Source organism: Erythrolamprus reginae, chromosome 1 (assembly GCF_031021105.1).
Source record: "Erythrolamprus reginae isolate rEryReg1 chromosome 1, rEryReg1.hap1, whole genome shotgun sequence".
In the NCBI taxonomy this organism is placed as follows: domain Eukaryota; kingdom Metazoa; phylum Chordata; class Lepidosauria; order Squamata; family Dipsadidae; genus Erythrolamprus; species Erythrolamprus reginae.
In genome coordinates, this window is record NC_091950.1 from 106912570 (window position 1) to 106935433 (window position 22864).

Consider the following 22864-nt stretch of genomic DNA (forward strand, 5'->3'; position numbering starts at 1 on the left):
TTTATTTTGTTTGAGCACAGAGCACTTTGGAAATGTCGGTTTTCAATTTTTTTGACCGGACCCTTTTTCTTTTCTTTTCCTTTCCTTTCCTTATTTTATTTTTGCATTTTTATTAAATAAAATAAATAAATGCCTCCACTCTCTCATGCATTAGCTATTTTGGCCTATGGTGAAGGCTTTCTTTGCAAAACTCTCAAGCACGCTCCTTGGAAATAGCCAAATCTTAAATTCCTGATGTTTTCCACAAAGCGAGATATTGTTGAAGGGAGGAGGAGGAAGATGGAGGAGGAGAGGCCTGTTGGGCATTCTTTGATGTGTGTGTTTGCGGGCATGCCAAATTGGTAGCATTTGCACACGCTTGCAAAACCAAAGGGATCACACACACACAAAAAACAACCCAAAACCCAGCACCCAACACAACACTAAGAGTCGCACGTCCTGAGCACCAAAGGTGAAAAGTTTCTCAATTATCTACACGGGAAGACTCCTGTGTTGTTGTTGTTGTTGTTGTTGTTGTTGTTGTTGTTATTATTATTATTATTATTATTATTATTATTATTAAAGTTGACATATATTCCCACCTCCTTTCTCTTCCCCCTCCTTCCCAACGTCTAAGACCCAATTGGTTGCGATGGGCCATCTCGGGGTGATCCTTTCGCGTCCAGTTCGACTGGCTTTTGCAGGCAGCAATAGGTGGTGATGTAAGAGGTTATCCCAAGGCCCGCTGGATATATAAACGTCGCGGTTTCGGGTGGGGTGGGGGGAGGGAGAGCAGGGCCGCGAGTGAGCGCACAGCGAAGGTTCCCCACTTGACAAGTAAGCGGAGATCAAGTTCAGAAGAAGCTGCCGCGGAGATCGATCTTTTGCTGCCAGCCCGGCCCACCGGTTGCGCACTGGATTCCTTTTCCATGCGATCTAAGCAGCGGCTCTCCAGTTCCACGGGGTGCTGAGTTACTTGTCCCCCCTCCCCCCACGAAATATATACATATATATATTTCATGCATAGTATATATGTATGTGTGTATAAAGTACACATACATACATAAATATATATATATATATATTTGTTTGTTTGTCTTCCCTGCGCCCACCCCACCCCCATCCCACCCCGCTCTTGGGAATCTAAGTCTGGAGCCGGAGTTTCGCCGGAGAGGTGTATTTTTAGCCGCTTGCCTCCCCTGGAACCACGTGTGCCGCCCCGCGTTCGCTCAGGATGACCGGTCCCTGTCCGGCCTGCTGGTCAGCCTTGCTCCTGGGACTGCTGTCGCCTTGGCTGGCGGGACGTTGCATGCCCGTCTTCGCCCAGGCGCACAACGACACCCTGGAGTGGCGCTGGGAGACTCTCTTCTCGCGCTCCATGGCCCGGCTGCCCGCCGGGGAGAGGAATTTGCTTAGCCGGGACGGGGACTATCTGCTGGGCATCAAGCGGCTGCGGCGCCTCTACTGCAACGTCGGCATCGGCTTCCACATCCAGGTCCTGCCGGACAGCCGCATCAATGGGATCCACGACGAAAACCGATACAGTAAGTGGGTGCGCCCCGCGCGCCTCTGCGCCACCTGGAGCCGCTGGGTTGAGAGACCTCCTCAGAAGGAGGGGGGCAGCCAGTCAGCCAGTCAGCACCCCCTTCCCCAAGAACTGCGTGGGATCCTAAGGAAGGGAAAGGGGCGCGCTTCCCTCCCCAAGAACTGCTTGGGATCCTAAGGAAGGGAAAGGGGCGCGCCTCCCTCCCCAAGAACAGCGTGGGATCCTAAGGAAGGGAAAGGGGCGCGCCTCCCTCCCCAAGAACAGCGTGGGATCCTAAGGAGGGGAAAGGGGGCGCGCGCGTGAACGGCCGAGGCTTTATTTCTTTTATTTATTATTAGAGTTGGAAGGGACCTTGCAGGCCATCTAGTAAAACCCCTACGGGTGCAGCAGACCCTACATCACGCTAGTCCAATAGCAGTCCAGTCTTTTCTTGAAGTGTTGGAACGTTCACCACCTCTGCGCACAAGCCGTTCCACTGGTTGATCGCTCTCACCGCCAGAAAGTTTCTCCTTAGTTCCAGGTTGAATCTCTCCTTAGGGATGGAGAAGGAGTTAGGAAAAATGAACTCCTGGTGGCGGCGGATGGGAGGCTCTCGGGGAGCGCGGAGCGATCCCAGCCCGCCCGATCAGCTGGAGAAACGCCTAGCTGAGGATGAAAGCCCCCCCCCGGTCCCCTTTGCACAGGGCAAGGCGCCAAACCTCTCCCCTTCTTCCCCATTGCTTCGGGCAATCGGCGTCGAGGGTCCAAGCCAAAGGAGCTTCGAAAGCACGAGGGGACCCTGCAGAAAAACAGCCTCGGTACGGGCCAGGAGAATGAGAGGGTTAAACTGGGGGAGGGGGGAACGACCCCGGGATAGACGGAACGGGAAAGACGCTCCTCGGAGAATGCCGCAAATGGCTAGATTGCGCGTAATTTTCGCACGCGCGTTGCTGGCGCGCAAAGTTGAGCTACCCAGGTAAGCGTGGCGGAATCAAGCCGAGGGATCAAGGCTGAGAGTCTTGCGCGACTGTTTTCCTATTGGTGGGAAGAGATAGGGATTCGGTCGGAAAGGAGTGATGGGATTCTTTCGCCGGTCTCTCCCAAATAAATAAGAGCTGGGATCAAAGCAAAGGAACCCATTCATCTATTAAAGAAAAAAAAATTGGCCCTCCTGACTATCCAGGAAAACTAAGAAAGGTGGGTCTTGGAATACAGCAGCATCTTACTACGGTAGAATAGTAGAATGAGCTCTGAGTGGTAGCGACTTATGTTTTCGTGATCAAAGCAAAGGAACCCATTTCATCTATTTTTAAAAATATATTGGTCCTTGTGACTGCCCAGGAACACTTAGAAAGGTGGTTCTTGGAATACAGTAGCAACTTACTACTGTAGAATCTGCAGGTCAGTGGTTCAAATCTCATCACCGGCTCAAGGTTGACTCAGCCTTCCATCCTTCTGAGGTGGGTAAAATGAGGACCCGGATTGTAGGGGCAATATGCTGGCTCTGTTAAAAAGTGCTATTGCTAACATGTTGTAAGCTGCCTTGAGTCTAAGGAGAAGGGCGGCATAAAAAATCGTATACATAAATAAATAAAATAAAATAAAAAAATAAATTTGTGGTGCAAAGGAGTGGGGCGTAATCTTTGAAAGTTGCATATATATTTTTTTACATGGAATGATTTGACTTCCCTGGCTGCTCCTTGTACAATTCAGTCCAAGAACAGAAGTGGAGTTGCTTAGCGCTGCTTTTGTAAATAATAGCAATAGCACATAGAGTTATACACCGCTTCATTGTCCTTTACAGCCTTCTCTAAGCGCTTTACAGAGAGTTAACATTTTGCCCCCAACCGACCTTGGAAGAATGGAAAGCTGAATCAACCTTGAGCTTACAGAGATTCGATCTACCAAACTGCTGGCAGCCGATGATCAGCAGAAGTAACTAGCCGTACTGCACTCTAACCACGTGACTCTTAATTCTTAAATAAGAATAGTGTTCCAGAAATTCCCTCCAATCTGAACTTAGCCAATTTAAAGCAGGACTTCTTTTGACTTTCGTAACAAATGTTAGATGTTTTAACAACCTAGCTTCGGTTAGGGTTATGGGAAGCAAGCTGCTCTTGAGTCCCACCCTGCTTTTTGCACAGGCTGACAAGTAGTTAATTTGGGATTCAGGACCCCATCCCGTTTCTGCCCAGGAGCTGGAATAGTCTAAAAGCATCTGTTCGTGACTTAACCCCATGGCCCCAGAGCTCTAATTCTAACTAACACCCAACTGAAACAATAGGAGGGGTTAAAGACTGCACCATGACAAACGGTTCATGTGTCCTAAAACATGCCAGATACTTATTTTAAGCTGGCCGAGGCGGGGGAATCTCTACTAGATTTTCAATCACAGCAGAAGGAAGGCTTGAATCATATTGCAAGCCGGGCTATGCCAGGCCTGCAGCATCCCTTGTTAGTAGTCACGGCCAGCACAAGTCATTTGCAGTTCCACATATGTAAAAACTGCTACTGGAAAATTGAGAAGGCTGCTTTTAAGCATCTTCTAAAAAAGAAATAATACCAGGCAGTCCATTGGCTAAATTGAGCAGGAAAAGCTATTAATGAACATATTAAGGAATTAAATTAGATGTCTATCTGTCTATCTCTCCATCTATCTATATCTATCTATCTATCTATCTATCTATCCCTCCATCCCTCCCTCCATCCACCCGTCCCTCTGTCCCTCCATCCCTCCATCCCTCCATCCCTCCATCCCTCCATCCCTCCATCCCTCCATCCATCCATCCATCCATCCATCCATCCATCCATCCATCTATCTATCTATCTATCTATCTATCTATCTATCTATCTATCTATCTATCTATCTACTTCTCCATCCATCTATCTCTCCATCCATCCATCCATCCATCCACCCACCTACCTACCTACCTACCTACCTATCACATTTCTCCCTCAAGGTGGGATTCTGGGTGGTGTACAATAAAGCATCATAATATTAAATGGTCTACAAAAATTAAAATGTCAATGCTAAAAAATTTAAACTAAAAGTTTTTTTAAAAATAATTTCAAAACTAAAGGCAGCAGCAATAATTAAACCCCATTGGAAGCTAATTGTCAAAGGCAGAGAACTTTAATGGCAACAACCAACCTCATGACTGTGTGTTCTGTAACTTTAATGCGGCAAGGTACTGTAGGTCTGAGGTCTCCAAACTTGGGAACTTTAAGACTTGTGAACTTCAACTCCCAGAATTCTCCAGCCAGCTATGCTGGTTGGAGAATTCTTGGAATTAAAGTCCACAAGTCTTAAAGTTCCCAAATTTGGGGACCTTTTCGTTAGAACAATATGTAGAGTCAGCTGCTGTTCTGCATAGAGATGGATTAACATGTGAGAATATTGTATGTGGAAAGTAGCTTATTCAAATCAATGCAAATCACTTGTATTTTTTGGAGCTGGGGATGAGAGAATCAGTGATAACATTTGCAGTGAGTCTGTTCAAAGGTCTTAATTCTCTATGGAACTATGAGTTGGCTAAATTCATTCTTTTTTGTTAAGGTGGGGTATGGTTTGTCTCAATGCAATGTGTGAACTCACTTAGTGGTGGCTTGCAAATCACGGTTTAAAATCAACATGCTTGAACCACTAAATAAAACCTGATTAGGCAATTCTGACAGGAATGCATAACAGTGTTTTTCTAGCCTCCAGATTGCTTCTTTGCACACATATCAAAATCATGACAGGGTTTCTCATCGTTGCGAAGTGGGGAAGCACATGTAGTAGTATATAAACATAAAATAGATGGAACTTAGTTAAAGAATAACTGAAAATTCTTCCCCTCAAAATTGCAATATTGTGGAAATATCAAAATGTGGATTCTAGCTAAATGAGTTGTTCAGTTTTGTACATCTTTATCCCACCCATTGCAACCATCTACCAACCAAAATGGGCTTACCCATTGTTCTGTCGAGCTCTCTGGTAGAATCCTCCCAAAAATGCACAGATACAATTTCAGACACACAAACGTTTGAAAATTCAAAACAATGTTCTTTATACAGAAAAATGCAAATAAATGAAGCACTCTTTTTGTATAGCAAAGAGCACTTGTCTCCAAACAAATTGGTAATTTGTACAAATCCCTTATCAGTTCTGTGATACTTAGCTTGCAGCTGTGAGGCAATTCACAGTCCTTATTCTTTCACAAAGTGAAACACACTTTGCTCTGGTTTAGTTTCAAAGGGGTGGGGATCAGCACACAAAGATCAAAGTCAGCAAAGCAGGCATGAAACACAAGGATCAGATAATCCTCCACAATGGCCAAACCCACAGGCTGCTATTTATAGCAGCCTCACTAAGTACCACAGCCCCACCCAACCACAGGTGGCCTCATTTTCTTTGATAATAATCTCTCAGTTGTTGTTGTCTATGCATCGCTTTCCACATGTGTGGCTGTATCATTAACTCTTGTTCTGAATCCAAGGAAGAGCTAGATAATTGATCTCCTTCTGAGCTGTCTGCCACACTCACCTCCTCCCCTTCACTCATGTCCTCTTGGTCAGAGGAGCCTTCATCAGCAGATTCCACGGGGGGGGGGGGCAAAGCAGGCCTGCAGCATGTGGATGTCTCCCCCACATTCACAGTCCTTGGGGCAGGAGCTGGGCCAGAGCCAACCACAACACCCATGTTGTCAGTACAATATGAGAATCAGATTAGTGAGTAAGGCAGCCCAAGACAAGAGGGTAGGAGATGGTTGACAGTTGCAAAGAAAATGGAAGGTTTGGTTATTCAGAAGTGGTCATTACCTCCATTATGTTGATTTCACTAGAATTGAACCAATATCATGGAAGGTCCTTGATTCTATCACCACAAGTGACATTTAGTCTCAGGTTTCAGTGTTGGTTGGATATCAGTTGGATATCATTCTTCAACACCCAATAATCACACTATTTTGGGAATTAAAAAAAAACCTTCTACAGATGGTTAAGATGGCAAGACATCAACTTGGGTAGCAACTAGGGGTGGGCTACTGCCTGAAGATGCTGTGGGGTAGCAAAAATGGAGGTCTACCCCAGAGCACCCAATTTGCACTGAAAGATGTTGAAAGAAAATGCAGGGCATCCTGCATAAGCCACGCCCACAGTATGGTATTAAAAATTTTGGTAGCCCTTCACTGGTAGCAACCACAAGAAGTCTTAAGCCTTATGAGTAAGATGATGGGAAACAAAACTTTCAATAGTTCAACCATTTATTCTAAGTTTAAGTGAACCATTCATCTTCTACAGGAAAGTTTTGAAAAGATTGGTTAAAGGGTTAAGGGTTAACCATTGGTTAAGGGGCAAGTACAAGTGCACTAGAATGCCTTCCGTCCCCTGTCCTATTGCTCTCCTATATCTCCTATACCTTTCTTCTATTCCTATATCTCTTCTATTCTTTCATTGATATGTTCTATTCCTATAACTTCTTTTCTTTCTTAGATATATTTTACAATGAGTATATCCTCTATAACCTTCATCATATATTTTACTATGTGTATTCCCACTAAAACCCTCATTGTGTATTGCACAAAATAAATAAATAAAAATAAAATAAACAAATAACAAAAGAACAATTTGTGATACTGGCAACGGTTTTGGACTGGACTTGCAGTTGGGGTTGGACGCTCCCATAAACTGGAGATTGACAGTTTTTGTTCTAAAGTAACCTGAAGCTCAGTGGAACTTTTTTGAATCTGAATCTTAATAGTTTGAAGTTTGCTTCCTAATATAGATGTCTACAAAGCTATAATACAAGATACACATAAATATTCCTGAACTTTTGAGTAGCTGTTGCATGCCACATGCCACAAGAGTAGCCCTACTGGTATACTGACATATTTTAAATAGTAACAGAAATAGCAGGATATTCTTTATTCAAATAATTTATGCTTGCATTGTAATCCTATATCCATATCCTGGTTTGTTTCTAATGCATTTTTCTTCTCTTAAAGGTTTGCTGGAAATCTCTCCAGTGGAACGAGGAGTGGTTAGCCTTTTTGGTGTTAAAGGTGGACTTTTTGTAGCAATGAACAGCAAAGGCAAACTCTATGGATCTGTAAGTAGCTGTTATGAAGATTTTCAGCTAAAGACTTTTAATCACCTTTAAAAATAATGTATATCAATTGTACTTTCATTTGATGAACACAGTTGCCACTACTAGAAAGATAAATAAGTGTTTTAACATTGCAGGGTTTAGTAGATAGATTAAATCTTGTTAACCACATTAGGAGGATAATTCTCTGATTTTTCCAGATGTGGACATTACAAACAGCTGTAGGATGTAAAAGGTAGTTTATGATGAAAACATTTTTGTATTTGTAGCAGAAAAAACAGGTTATCTGATAATCAAGAAAATGCTGTTTAATATACACATATATTTCCAAGTACTGCAATCACCTAATTTAGGAAATCACATTGTGAATACATAGGTTTGCAAAGTGTAAGACAGCATATTCCTCTGAGACATTCAACTCTTGTAATTTTCTGCAGTTTTCTGCTTGGACTACTACTTTGCCACTGGCTGTGCTGGTTCAGAATTGTGAGAGCTACAATCCTAAAACAAATAGAATGGTTATTGTATTTCCTTTTTGTGTTTTACAACAATACTCCCCCCCCCACCTTTATTCAATTTAGAGTTACAACTTTATGCCACAGTTTTGAGGGACTACAAATAAAATGGCCAACTAATAAAAATAGTACAATGGGATGTGGGTTGGGTTTTGTGTTGTTTTGTTTGCTGCATAAAGCTTTATAAGGCATACTTTCTGGAATTTAGCAAACTATGTGACAAAAAAACAAAGCAGTTTAATTTATAACAAAACTCAAGGGCTAATTACATATGGATATATTCATGCGCTGTTTAGTGGAAGAAAAGAACAGTGGCTGTGAGGGTTTTACTTTAGATATTTTTAAATTTCTATACTGAATTTGATTGAATCTGTAAATCTGGAGCAAAAATGATTGGAAAGCCATTTCAATTCTTGTAGCCCTTTTAGTTCCTAAAAATAACACAAGTCTTTTTTTCCTCCTTTGGTCATTTCCAGCTGTCTTTCTATTATAGGCCTTCTGTTGATAGGAGTTGGTGTAGGCAGAGATTTTTGCCAAAGAAAGAGTGTTTTCTTACTGACGTGCCTAAAAGGAAGTGAGACTAAATCTTAAGGATGTAAAAGGCATTGTACATTCAGATACTTTAAGACTTTGGACACAATAGCCTTCCCTTTATTTATATCAGTTTGCCACCAATGATCATTTTCCTTCTGCATTTTCTATTTACTGGTACCTATCATTTCTTAAATAGCTAATCAAAATATACATCCTTTGTCCTTTGTCATTCATGTAATAACTTTTATTTAGGGCTCAGTAGAAATGGTCATTGAACTGCATTCCAAGCAAACTAACAATCTGAAATACAGATGATAAAAAATTGAGATTAAGGGAAGTTTCAAATGGTGATAGACTGTAATAGTTTGCCTTATTTTCTTACACTATCTCCCTCAAGCCAAAGGAGCCATCTATGATGAGTCTTTTGGTTGGATTGCAACACAGTAATTAAACAATGGCAAATACCTGCTACTCAGTGAGTTAGGATTCCTTTATATGGAGAGCAAAAGAAAGTAGTATAGCAGACCATAATAGTAATTCCTTCTTGTAGTTTTGCTAATTGTCCTTGGACAGCTTATAGATAACATGAAGAAGTTAATCAGCTATTTGACTCTTGATAATTTTCAGAATAATATAAGGATAATCAGATTCCTTCAGAGTAGGTGAGTGGTTGTGACTGATTCGCCAGGCCTGACACTTAAACAACATTGCTGTTTTCTTTGCTTGAATGTGCTTTCTTCTGTAAATGGGGAAATAACATTGAGCCATGGGCAGTTCAGTGATGATAAATGTAATTTCTGTACTCAGACAAACCAGGTGGCACAGGTAAAAAAAAAAAGCAACCACCTGGTGGTACTTGGCTTAGGATGAAGTTGATCATCCTGATAGACCACAATTTAAACATGAGCTAGTAGCATGTTGCAGCTGCCGGAAGAACCAACTCAATGCAGCAGAAGTGTAATACTGAGATAATGGGAAAGGATATTTCTGCTCTCTGCTGCATGGGACAGCCCACCCCTAAGATATTGTGCTCACATGTAGTCACTACAATACAAGAAAAATACCAAGGAATTGGAGAAAATGCTTGGCAGCTAAAATGTATGAAAAACAGTTAAAGGAAATGGATACATTTAACTGAAGAAGATAAAACTATAGGGAGAAATGTTAGCAATATTTTAATACTTGACAGGCAAATGCATTCATTCTCCATAGAACCCAAGGGTACAAGCTTTACAAAAAGATAGCCAAACATGGAATATGGAGGGATTTCCTGATGGGGAGTTCTATTAAGCAGTGGGACAGCTTGCTTCCTGGAGTCATGTGTGTCATAACCTGTACCAGGGGTAGGCAAAGGTGGCTCTTCTATGACATGTGGACTTCAACTCCCAGAATTCCTGAACTAGCATGATTGGCTCAGGAATTCTGGAAGTTGAAGTCCACAAGTCATAGAAGAGCCAACTTTGCCTACACCTTAACTATACCATTATGGGTTTTCAAGCAAAGATAGAGGTTCCTACCAGTTCTAACTGGTTCTTTAGAACAATTTATTTATTTATTTATTTATTTATTACTTAGATTTGTATGCCGCCCCTCTCCGAAGACTCGGGGCGGCTCACAACACGTGGAAACAAATCATAAATAATCTGACAATTTAAAATATTTAAAGATTTAAGAAAGACCCCATATACTAACAGACATACACACAAGCATACCATATATAAATTAACGTGCCCAGGGGGAGATGTTTCAGTTCCCCCATGCCTGACGGCAAAAGTGGGTTTTAAGGAGTTTACGGAAGGCAGGAAGAGTAGGGGCAGTTCTAATCTCCGGGGGGAGTTGGTTCCAGAGGGCCGGTGCCGCCACAGAGAAGGCTCTTCCCCTGGGGCCCGCCAACCGACATTGTTTAGTTGACGGGACCCGGAGAAGGCCCACTCTGTGGGACCTAATCGGTCGCTGGGATTCGTGCGGCAGGAGGCGGTCTCGGAGATATTCTGATCTAATGCCATGAAGGGCTTTAAAGGTCATAGCCAACACTTTGAATTGTGACCGGAAACTGATCGGCAGCCAATGCAGACTGCAGAGTGATGGTGAAACATGGGCATACCTAGGTAAGCCCATGACTGCTCTCGCAGCTGCATTCTGCACGATCTGAAGTTTCCGAACACTTTTCAGAGGTAGCCCCATGTAGAGAGCATTACAGTAGTCGAAGCTCGAGGTGATGAGGGCATGAGTGACTGTGAGCAATTATAGTAGTTCGGTGATGACATCATGGAGCTGGTTCTGTCGGTGTCTCCATGGGTGCTGCCATATTGGGTTTTGCTTCTGTGCATGTGCTGTACCCACCCCTGAGCAAAGGTTCAAGGCCATTTGTCTGGAATAATATGAGCATATCTGCCACGGGCAGGGCTTGGACCCAGACTCTCCAATGTCCCCATCAATTAATTTTATGGTGATACATCCATATGCAAAAGCTTACTTGTGGAATATAGCAATGGAAGAATCATGGAGAGTTATTTTATATTGCCAGAATAAGCAAATTTTTGTACCATATAAAAAGATGATCTTTTATTATTCATGTACAGTATATAAGGTAGCATTGACATATATGAAAACTACTGTTAACCTAACCATTATTCTTCTGGCAGCAAGAAATCACTTTATAAATCCCTTGTTTTTGTCCATTTTTATCTGAGTCCTGTAAAATTTGGTTCTTTCCTCCTGAAGTGCTAGAACACATGTCCACTGATACTTATGTCTTACAAACAAATGTCCTTTCATTTTTTTAAAAAGAGTAAATGTTCTGCAGGAGAGGCAAGGAGAGTGGAGGAGTGAGGATAAAAGTGGGAGAAAAAAAAGGCAAGATGAGGCACATTAAGAATTATTTAGAAAAAATAATCTGATGGAAGTATTTGGTAATGCTACCATATTAGGAATAGTTTGTGAAACTGAAATAATTTGCTAAAATGGCCAGATTGACCCATTTGAAGGCAATATCTATGTTTATTGGTACTTGGAAACTCCTGATAGAGTTTAGCATAAAACAAGAAATGAATTTACAAAATATGGTTTTGATAATTAACTAGATTAGGTTATACAAAGTAAAATGTCATGCTGTAATTTTAGATAAAGAGATAACTCAGAAAGTAAAGTGTCATGGTGTAACTTCAGAGAAAGAGGTAAAATGTACAAATAATAATAATAATAATAATAATAATAATAATAATAATAATAATAATTTATTTATTAGACTTGTATGCTGCCCCTCTCCAAAGTACAATTGTAGTTACAACTCTTATAAAGATTGGAAACTTTATATAAATAACTTTTTGATTTCTTTTCTATTTTTCATCTACTTTTTTGTACTTTCTTTTTCCTTCAATTTCTTTTTTCTTTCTTACTTAATTTTAATTTCGATTAATGTTTAGTCATGTGTTATAATTTTTTTTAAATGAAATGATTGGTTTTTAAAAGAGAGAGAAAAAAAGAAGTTGTTGCTCCAGCAAGTAGTTCCCCATAATTTTTCTTGGAGAAAATGTAGCACTCAGGGGAAAGGTATCTTGTCTTCTTCAAATCATCCTTAATATAACATAAAGATGTGTCCCTCCCCCTTCATTTTTAAGGCAGCTGCCTGAAGATTTTCCATGCTTGGAAATATCTGAGGGCTTTACTGCTCTCTGTGTAAATGGAGACTTTCCCCTGTATAGAAAAGTATATGCATCTACACTCTTAAAACAGTCACTTCTCTGAGTTTAGTTTTAAAAAAGAGGAGAGGATTCCTACCCTAAAAGAGGGAAGGATTCCTACCCTAAAAGAGGGACCTACCCTGATCTTGTAGAGCAGATTCCATAGGCACTTTGTGTTTTAAATTTGTAATTGAATAGATGTAATCTCAGTTAATAAAAAAGTGTTTTTAATGTATTTATCTTTGAGCTTTAATTTTCATTCTACATTATACCTTATCATATTACTTGAGCTTCAGGCACATCACATGCCAGCTTTAAAAGTTGGGGAGCCACTAAAAACGGTAGGATTACCAAGAATTTTTAAAGCCAATCAAATTGACAGAAGGGGAGATGAAGGGGAAAAAAGAGAGAAAAAAACTGTAAAGTGTACAGTTTAGGTTGCCTTGAGCCCTAATTAGAGTGGGAAGCAGGTAATAAAGGTGGGAAGCAGGTAATAAAGGTGTACTGTACATGTTTTGGGATTCAGCCATACTTAGGCCCTGAGACCTGGGAAATCCATTGACAAAACTATTTTGCAATGTTCAGAATATGATGTGAATTGTTTGTCCACAATCAGAAATAGAAGAGGGGATAATAATTGGTTTGGGGGTGGGGGGTATGTGTTATTGCAGTCTTATTTGGCCGCTTCAAGATTTTAGGAAAGTCTTCTTAATCTGAGGCCTTGCCATATGTGGAATGAGATCACTTTAGACAGGCATAAAATTTGACTTGGAAATTATGCTTCCAAAAATAATGCTGCTATTAATCCCAAGAGTTTAAGCAATGTAGAGGAAGACGTAGTGCTAGACCTGGTTTAAGTGCACAGTTTTGAATTCTCTTCTTATCATTCCAAATTAAGAAACAGGCAGGAAGATAAATATATGTAGTCCTCCACTTACTACTACAAGTGAGCCCAAAATTTCTATTGCTAACCAGAACAGTTGTTAAGTGTATTTTGCCCTATTTAGAATCTTGTCACAAATTATTAAATTGATCGCTAACAATTTTTAAGTTAGTAACATAGTGGTTGTGAATATAATAATAATAATAATAATAATAATAATAATAATAATAATAATAATAATAATAATTTGGCTTCTATGCCACCCAATCCTGAAGGACTCAGGGCAGCTTACAACAATATAAAAATTTCAATAACAGCAGCAATAAAAAAAGAAGTCAAGGAAAAACCTAATTTCCAAAATTGTAATTAAAACTGAAGAGAATTCAATTGCATACATACTAATCATTCAAATCAATTCGGACACATGGACAAGCTAGTGGTTGATTTAGGGCCCTCAGGCCTGCCTGCATAGCCAGGTCTTTGTGGCCTTACGTAAAGCCAGCAGGGTGGGGGCCATATGGACAGTAATGAGCAGTTAACATTTTTACTGCTACACTGTGGGTGTGGCTTATTTTGTGGGTGTGGCTTGATGGTCATGTGACTGGGTAGGAGTGGCTTGAATGATCATCATTGTTCAAGTGAACTGTTATTGCCGCACAATTCCTTTTCATCTCAGCTGTGGGCCGAGTGAGGGCTTCGCGAGAGGAAAAAGACTGCAGCCCAGACTGCTGCAGCGTGGCTCTTCTGGCCTTGGGAAATGGTCATGTGAGGCTGGAGAGGACCCGGGCAGGAGAGAGGAAAGCTCATCCAAGGCCAGGGAGAAGGAAAGAGGAAAAAAGTGAGGAGCGCACAGCAGCAGCAGCAGGGAAAAAAAGGAGAGCCGAATGGAGACCGGTAATCCAGGAAGTTACTGCCGCCAGTCAGCAGGAGCTGTGCATGCAGCTTCATTTCCGCCAGTGGAACTGTGTTATACCCCGTCCTGCCTGCTTCCCACCCCTGTATACAGATCTTGGAGGGGGGAGTTGGTTCCATAAAGTCGGGGCAACAACAGAGAAGACCCTCTCCCATGGCCCTGCCAACCTGCATTGTTTAACTGATGGGACCTGGAGGAGGCCGACTCTGTGTGCTCTAATTGGTCTCTGGGAGGTATGTGGCAAGAGACGGTCCCGTAAATAATCTGGCCCTGAGCCATCTAGGGATTTATAGATAACAACCAACGCCTTGAATTGTGCCCTGAGTTTAATAGGGTTAGTCTGGCTTCTTCATTGACTTTGCTTTGCTTGCCAGAAGATTGCAAAAACTGACCACATGACTCCAGGACACTGCAACTTTGATAAATATGAGTCAATTGCCAAGTATCTGAATTTTGATTACATGCTCATGGGATACTGCAACAGCTGTAAGTGAGGAAAAAAGGTCATGTCACTTTTTTCAGTGTTGTAGCTTTGAATGGTCATTAAATGTACTGTTATAGGTTGAGGACTACATGTATGTTTAAGCAATTGATCTTTGCCAATTTGGATGAGAATTGACATAATCTGTGCCTGCCTCTCTTGTGGTGATTTTAAATATACAGTATACCTGTAATTGTTTCTCGGAACTCTTCCTCGCCCCCCACCCCACCAAAAAACACTGAAATGCAGAGTTCTGGTTGAAACAAAATGTAAGAAAGATGCATTTTAAAAGGAAAGTTTAAATTTACACTAACTTCAATCTGCATTTTTGTGTATATGCTTGGGCAGGGTATACATTTTTAAAAAAATGAAATCTGTATAGGAATAAACAAAGATGAAACTAACATTCATTGATCCAGCTAATGGTAATTTGAGTTAAAAAGACAATTATTTCTGTTGGAAACTGACCTGCATAATTAGAAAAGTACATTTGGGTGGGTGGGGGGACATAAAATCTTGCATGATAAATACTTGATGTATTTAGAAAGATAAAAGTGAGATAGCTGTGATAATCGTAAACCTTGAGAATTTTAGAGAAACAAAGGAATGGTACTAAGGTGTTGGTGTATACTGCTCAAAAAAATAAAGGGAACACTGAAATAACACATCCTAGATCTGAATGAATGAAATATTCTCATTGAATACTTTGTTCTGTACAAAGTTGAATGTGCACAACAGCATGTGAAATTGATTGTCAATCAGTGTTGCTTCCTAAGTGGACAGTTTGATTTCACAGAAGTTTGATTTACTTAGAGTTACATTGTATTGTTTAAGTGTTCCCTTTATTTTTTTTTATCAGTGTATGTGTGTGTGTGTGTGTGTGTGTGTACAGTATATGTTTCTTTCTGTCCAGTCACCCTGGTATACTCAAATATGGGGGGGGGGGGGGAGCATACTGCTTTCTTTTTTGCTTCTCGGCTCCTTCAAGGGCCATATTCAAGGCAGATAATTTTTTTATAGCCAATTATTTTATAGAACTACTGTATATTCTATATGTGTAATGTATTTTTGCTGATGAAAAGGAAGGGAGACTAGCTAGACTTGAACCTAGGGAGTCTGCCTGTAAGGCAGTAGCTTTAACCTCCAGACCCAGTAATAATAATTATTAGATTTGTATGCCGCCCCCTCTCCGCAGACTCGGGGCGGCATACAAAGGTTATGGCTAACTGATGAGAGCAAAACAGTTTGAAATAAATCTATAATAGTCTCCCTTCCTTTTCATTATCAGCAAAAATATGTTACACACTAACACAATATATATATATGTGTGTGTGTGTGTGTGTGTCACATGTTTAAGCTGAATTTGAAAATTAAGGGAGACTAGGATAGATCTATTTCGGCCTTATTTTGGCCTCATCAGCTAGCCATACCCACTGGGACTTGAACCTGCAACCTTTGCCTTGTAAGGCAGAGAATTATCCTCTAGGCTACAGTATCCAATCCCTTCAGCTCTGTACCAGGGAAGGGTTACATTTTGTGTCGAATCACCCTGGTATATTGAAGGAACATCACAGCTCCTGTTTTGCCTCTCGGCCCAACCCAGGGCAATTTCCAAGGCAGTTAATTTTATTGATAGCCGTCAATTCTATCTGTATGTGTCACATGTTTAAGCTGAATTTGAAAATTAAGGGAGACTAGGATAGATCTATTTCGGCCTTATTTTGGCCTCATCAGCTAGCCATACCCACTGGGACTTGAACCTGCAACCTTTGCCTTGTAAGGCAGAGAATTATCCTCTAGGCTACAGTATCCAATCCCTTCAGCTGTGTACCAGGGAAGGGTTACATTTTGTGTCAAATCACCCTGGTATATTGAAGGAACATCACAGCTCCTGTTTTGCCTCTCGGCCCAACCCAGGGCAATTTCCAAGGCAGTTAATTTTATTGATAGCCGACAATTCTATCTGTATGTGTCACATGTTTAAGCTGAATTTGAAAATTAAGGGAGACTAGGATAGATCTATTTCGGCCTTATTTTGGCCTCATCAGCTAGCCATACCCACTGGGACTTGAACCTGCAACCTTTGCCTTGTAAGGCAGAGAATTATCCTCTAGGCTACAGTATCCAATCCCTTCAGCTCTGTACCAGGGAAGGGTTACATTTTGTGTCGAATCACCCTGGTATATTGAAGGAACATCACAGCTCCTGTTTTGCCTCTCGGCCCAACCCAGGGCAATTTCCAAGGCAGTTAATTTTATTGATAGCCGACAATTCTATCTGTATGTGTCACATGTTTAAGCTGAATTTGAAAATTAAGGGAGACTAGGATAGATCTATTTCGGCCTTATTTTGGCCTCATCAGCTAGCCATATCTTCCATAAGTGTTGAATTACATTTCCTGGGAAAATGAAAATTTTAGACTGTAAACTGGAAGGAACTAGGATGGGATAAGAATAAGATCATCTGAAAGACTTTGTAAAGCACAGAGCTGTATGATAAAGGTGGAAGGAGAACAGAAAAGAAGGCAAGTGCTCGTGTGTATTTTCCTTGTATATGTGCACAAAGACATTTTTAATAATTTAACTTCTCCCTTACCCTCACTATCCTCTTCCCTTCCTTCCCCACTCTCATTTCAGATCCATTTTGGTGACGAGTGTAAGTTCAAAGAGATTCTTCTGCCCAACAACTACAACGCCTATGAGTCCCAGACCTATCCTGGGATGTACATAGCCCTGAGCAAAAATGGAAGAACCAAGAAAGGCAACAAAGTCTCTCCCACCATGACAGTGACACATTTTCTTCCCAGGATTTGAGAACTATCCCTTCAGAGCTACCTCAGGGCAGAAGGAAAAGGCAAGGCCCAACTGGGAGAATGGAGGAGGGTGGGGGTGAAATCTATGGTGCACTTTTCTGTGAGAGTTTTATGCAAGAGAAGATTGTAACATATTTAAATTATTGATGTCTGTATATATTGCCAGAAAGTTATTTATAGTTCTGATCATTTTTAAAAAAAAAAAATTCCTAAAAGAAAAGAAATGAAAGAAAGAACAACTTTCTACAAAGCCAAACCTCCGACCTAAGCCATTCATTACCCAGTGTAACAGTAGGAAACTCTTGCATTGTGGTTTATTTAATCTCATCTTTGTTTTGGGGTAGGTTATCACAGGTGTGCTGCTATTATGACTTTTTAAATGTGAAATCTGATTCCTATATGCTTTGCACTGTTCTGTGCATTATACAATGTTTATTAGTGGACATTAAATTGTTTTTTTTTTTAAAAACCATTGTTTTTAACCAGTTATGACTGCCAGCAAATGTTTTAGCCCTTACAAAAGAGGCTAGACAAATCTTCCTCAGTTCTGATGCCAGCTTATAGGAACGTACAGAATCTCTTACCTCCTTTTGTACAGCATTGTTATTTCATAGAAATGGTGTCAACTTTCTTCTGCTACAGAAACTGCAGCATTGATGTATGCCCTGCGATGCTCTTTTTAGCTCTGCAACAGTTGAACTCTGAACTTTCTTGCATCAGTCCTTCTGGGGCCTGTAGAGTAGAATCCACCAGGCAAAGTAGGAATAAACTCCATTGACAATCTCTGGAGGCTGCATGGCAGGAGTTCATAGTGAATTGTACTCTTGACAGACCCTTTTTTAAGTACTAGACTTAAATTTTCAGCATTGTGAGAATGAGGATTCCCATGTTAGTAGTACAAAGCAACATTTGGACGTTTTTACTCATTATTCATCTTAGGCATAGTGTGGTCATTTTCTTCTTTCAGCCACTGGTATTTTGCAATAGGTTACAATGAAGAACCTTTGTGTTAAAGACCACACACAATTTTAAAAATGGAATGATATTACAGGTAGTCTGGACTGATAACCACAGTTGGCACTGGAATGTCCGTTGTTAGGACTTCCAATCATTAAGTGACCCATCATATTGTACAACGTTTTTTTGCTGCAGTTATTAAGTAAACCACAGAACCCAGTTTCTCTCACAGATTTTGCTTGACGGAAGGCAGCTGGAAAAGTCGCAACTGGCAATCACATGACCCCAGGATGGTTCAACTGCTCTAAATGCATGTTACTTATCAAGTACCTGAATTATGACTGTTTTCTACCACTGTAGAAAAGACTGTAGGGACACTGCAGTGTTCAAAAAGGCAAGAACTACTTGTAAGTCACTTTTTCAGTGTGGTTAGAACTTTGAATGGTTGCTAGTCGTAAGTCAAAAATTACCAAATGTGTGATCTTAGTAACACTTGAAAATTTCTCTCTTTTGGGCCAGATTTCCACATAGTTGTAAGCCACTGGGTTTTTTTCAGAAGTGCTGTTCAGATTACCATATTTGGCTCTTCCTTTCAATGAGCTAACAAACTAGGTGGTTTCATCTATGTCCCCCCCCCCCCCCTTTTTTTTTTTTTTTACAAAACAGTACATCCTTGAATCAGGAACTCTCATGTTCGTGTGAGTTTTTCTTACATAGTAACAAGCCAAAGATCCTGCTTCATGCATTGCGGTGAAGGAACCGTGGACGATGGTATTCTGATGTTGTTAACCTTTTAAAAATGGGTTAACTAGTCCTTTAAAAACGGTTTCCATAAATGCTACAAAATATCGAAAACCAGCTTATGATGTAATTCTGCAGTACAGAATCATTTCACCAAGTTGAAGGTCATATTTTTCCAACTGGGGTTGGGAGCAGATGAAACACGTGTGAGGCTACTGAGGTTTGCAGAGGAATAAACTATTTAGCCTTAAAGATAATGGTGGTTGTTTTTTTAAAGTGGGTAAAGCCACCATTGTAATTCAGTGGTTTCAACCATGGACTGTAAAATAGATGCTTGTCTATGGTAGTATTGCCTCATAGGATAGAGGCATGAGGTAGTATTTCCACATGCCTCTATCCTAAGGGTTCCTGCTGAGCACGTCCCAATAGCACTTCACTCTGAAGTAATCATATTTACTTTAATTAAACATTTATACTGTAAATGGTTTATGGCAGGAGTGGGTTCCACTGACTTTCACCGCCAGTTCACATCACGACGTTATGTCCCCTCGTGCAATTTTGCTTCTGCACATGCTCAGTAGCAGCATTCAGCCCGACACACATCTGAGGAGCTGATCAGCTGTCCTTCGAAATAAAGGTCAATATTAACCCGGGGGCAGGCAGAAGGGCCCAATTTCAAGTGGAAGAGGAGAAGCCATCCAAACAGGGAAAAATTCGGTAAAATTTTCACAAAAAAATATGGCAGCACCCACGGACTGGCACCAACCATGATGTCATCAGTGGATCGCTACTGTTTTGGGTGATCCGGTCCGAACTGGGAGGAACCCACCCCTGGTTTATAGGTTGTAGTTTTCTCATTTCATTCCCTGAAATAATGTTGCTATAATATCTACCTCACTCAATTATTCTGTAAACCAGTTTCCTTACAAGATAAGCAGGGAAGGGGCATTCGTTTTTTTTCTCCCTACCCTTCTTATAATTCCAGTATGGGAGGGAGGGGGGCATCCCAATTCCCCCCTCCCTTTTTTTCCATATGTAGCCAGAAGAATTCCAGATAGTGTTGGTTACATCCAATTTGAGCCTTGTCACGTTTGTGCTATCTTTACCCAGTGATTTACTTTTAGTAAGGATAATCATGGTGAAAATATTTGCAGACAGCTGTCAGGCTGCAGCACTATATGCTCATCCAGTAACCTTATATTTTACTTTATATATTTTGTGAATGTAAACCATGTCTTTAAAGCAAAGAATGAACCCGCAGGTTTAAGAAGGATGATTGGAGTGGGATGGAAAGGGTGAGCAAAAAAAAGGAGGATAACTCTTAGGCAATGGTTAATGGTTTCCTTTAATGGAAGTACAGCATTGAGAGCTAATCACTAGCTTCATCTAAGAAATATCTTGGAAACATTGCCTTTGTCATGTTGTAGAAGATAGCTCTCAAAATCATAATGGGAGCTGAAGGCAGATATTGGTAAGGGCTTACCCCAAAATGAGGCACTGGAGTTACAGTGTTCCCTCGATTTTCGCGGGTTCAAACTTCGCGAAAAGTCTATACCACGGTTTTTCAAAAATATTAATTAAAAAATACTTCACGGGTTTTTTTCCCTATACCGTGGTTTTTCCCACCCGATGACATCATATGTCATCGCCAAGCTTTTGTCTGCCTTTAATAAATATTTTTTTAATAAACTTTAATAAATAAACATGGTGAGTAATAATCTGAATGGTTGCTAAGGGAATGGAAAATTGCAATTTAGGGGTTTAAAGTGTTAAGGGAAGGCTTGTGATACTGTTCATAGCCAAAAATAGTGTATTTACTTCCACATCTCTACTTCGCGGAAATTTGACTTTCGCGGGCGGTCTCGGAACGCATCCCCCACGAAAAGCGAGGGAACACTGTATTAGGATAGCTACTCAGCTATCTGGAGATCAGATCCACCAACTTATTATTTTGCTGCTATATTGGCAGATTATCTGCCATGTAGATTTAAAAATGTACTCAATGATTTCATTTGGGTAGCACCATTTTAAACCACAATCCTTCACCTACTTCTATTTATTTCAATAGGATTTATTTTAGCACATTCCCCCTTCCCACCTTATCTACCAAACTCATTTAGAGCATTTATAGATCAGGCGCCTGGTTACAGTGTATCTCTTTCCATGGCATGACAGCACAATAGAAAGCTGACTTACATCAAGATCAACTCTTGTTCTATCCAGCCTATTGGCTATCTTGGCTAACCCAGTGGATCTCCTGGAACAGAGATCTTTCCTGTCATGAGCTAGATATAATCCTATTAAGCAGAGCAGAACATGAAGCTAGGGCATTCTGCTTAAATAAGCAGGTGCTCAATCATTAAACGTACTTCGATCCAACTTTTAATGCTCAGCTAAAATATGTCCCCACATTTTACCACCTCTTTACAAATTGGATGTGTATGTATGACTCCTTAGGAGCCATTTGGTGAAGTCTGCAATTATTATATGGTGGAATCAGACTTTAAGAGATTCCTACCTCTGCTATGAGGAAATCTCCCTATTATTACATTAAGGCAGTGTTTCTTAAATAGTGGGGTGCCCCCCCGGGGGGGCATGGAGTGATGCCGGAGGGAGCACGTGACCCTAGGGAACATGCTTTTTTTGTCACAGGAAGTAGGGGGGTTTTTTTGCACCAAACAATAATACACATCACAGAATAAGAATTATGAAGTGCATATATCAGACCTTTAAGAGACAGTGTAGAAAAATATTTAACAGGGATGAAAAGAAAGCAGGAGAGAGAGATGGAGATGTGACAAATGTAAGTCTGCCTGAAAGATAAGATGAAGAAATATGATGAAGTGAAGCGTATGTAGCGCTTGGCTTCACTGTGACTACGGTGGGAGACAAAGAAAGACCGGTATGCTTACTGTGTCTAAAAATGTTGGCAGCGGACAGCATGAAGCCAAATTAATTAATGCATCACTTAAACACATTACACCCCAATCATGCTAATAAATTGCTTGAGATTTTTCAGCAAAAACGTGCTGAATATTGCAAACAATCATCCCAGCGGAGAGTCGGTGGCGCGCAAAATGTTTACTTCTTCCTGGGGGGGGAGGGCGCAACAGAAAATAATTGAGAAACACTGAGTTAAGGTAACTTTTTATGTAAATGTATCTTTTTTTTACAGTAGTGAAAGAAGCCATAGTAGATTGTGACCTTCTCTGAAGAATTCAGTATTGAAGGGCTATAATCTTAAAGAATGTTTACATACTCGATAAATTAGGTCATCATCAAAATTCCAAGGCATAGCAAAAATGAATTCAGGTTTCTTTTTTTTTTTTACATTCCTGTATTTGAAAAAAAATGCTACATATTACTTTATGAATGACTTGCATATATTTATGTACTGTATTAATTGATGACCTGGGAGAATAAAGCTACTCAGTAGTGCTAATGGGAGTGAGACTAGAATTTAGGAATATGAATTCCCCCTTTTGGGAAGAACCATTACAAACCTTTTTGAGTTTGTATCTGATACAAATGGGAATTGTCCCATTTCTGCTGTTAGCCGGTAGAAGTATGCTAGGAACACCCAATATTGAGTTCAATAGAGAAGTGTGGAGCCTGATATGGACTCTTCAGTAGAAGTGTTCAAAAAATGGCTACATGAAACTTGAAAAAAAGGGTCAATTTGAGGCTAGAATACTTCTGATGAAGTTGGAACAAGATGCTTCAAGTTTGATTCTGATTGTTTTAAGTTTTAAAAAA

The 22864-nt window shown here is 40.6% G+C and overlaps 1 protein-coding gene across 1 annotated transcript; it reads left to right on the top strand.

Moving 5' to 3' along the window:
- The first annotated feature begins 1213 nt into the window (after positions 1 to 1213).
- On the top strand, positions 1214 to 17411 carry FGF4 (fibroblast growth factor 4). Its single transcript, XM_070735122.1, has 3 exons — positions 1214 to 1523; positions 7489 to 7592; positions 17235 to 17411. Exons 1-3 carry the CDS (start codon positions 1214 to 1216, stop codon positions 17409 to 17411), a joined length of 591 nt encoding a protein of 196 aa, XP_070591223.1.
- Positions 17412 to 22864: the final 5453 nt, after the last annotated feature.

Coding starts and splice junctions, on each gene's coding strand:
- FGF4 (XM_070735122.1), top strand. CDS start 1,214: ATGACCGGTCCCTGTCCGGCCTGCTGGTCAGCCTTGCTCCTGGGACTG. Junction 1,524..7,488: donor CCACGACGAAAACCGATACA/GTAAGTGGGTGC, acceptor CTTCTCTTAAAG/GTTTGCTGGAAATCTCTCCA. Junction 7,593..17,234: donor AAGGCAAACTCTATGGATCT/GTAAGTAGCTGT, acceptor CTCTCATTTCAG/ATCCATTTTGGTGACGAGTG.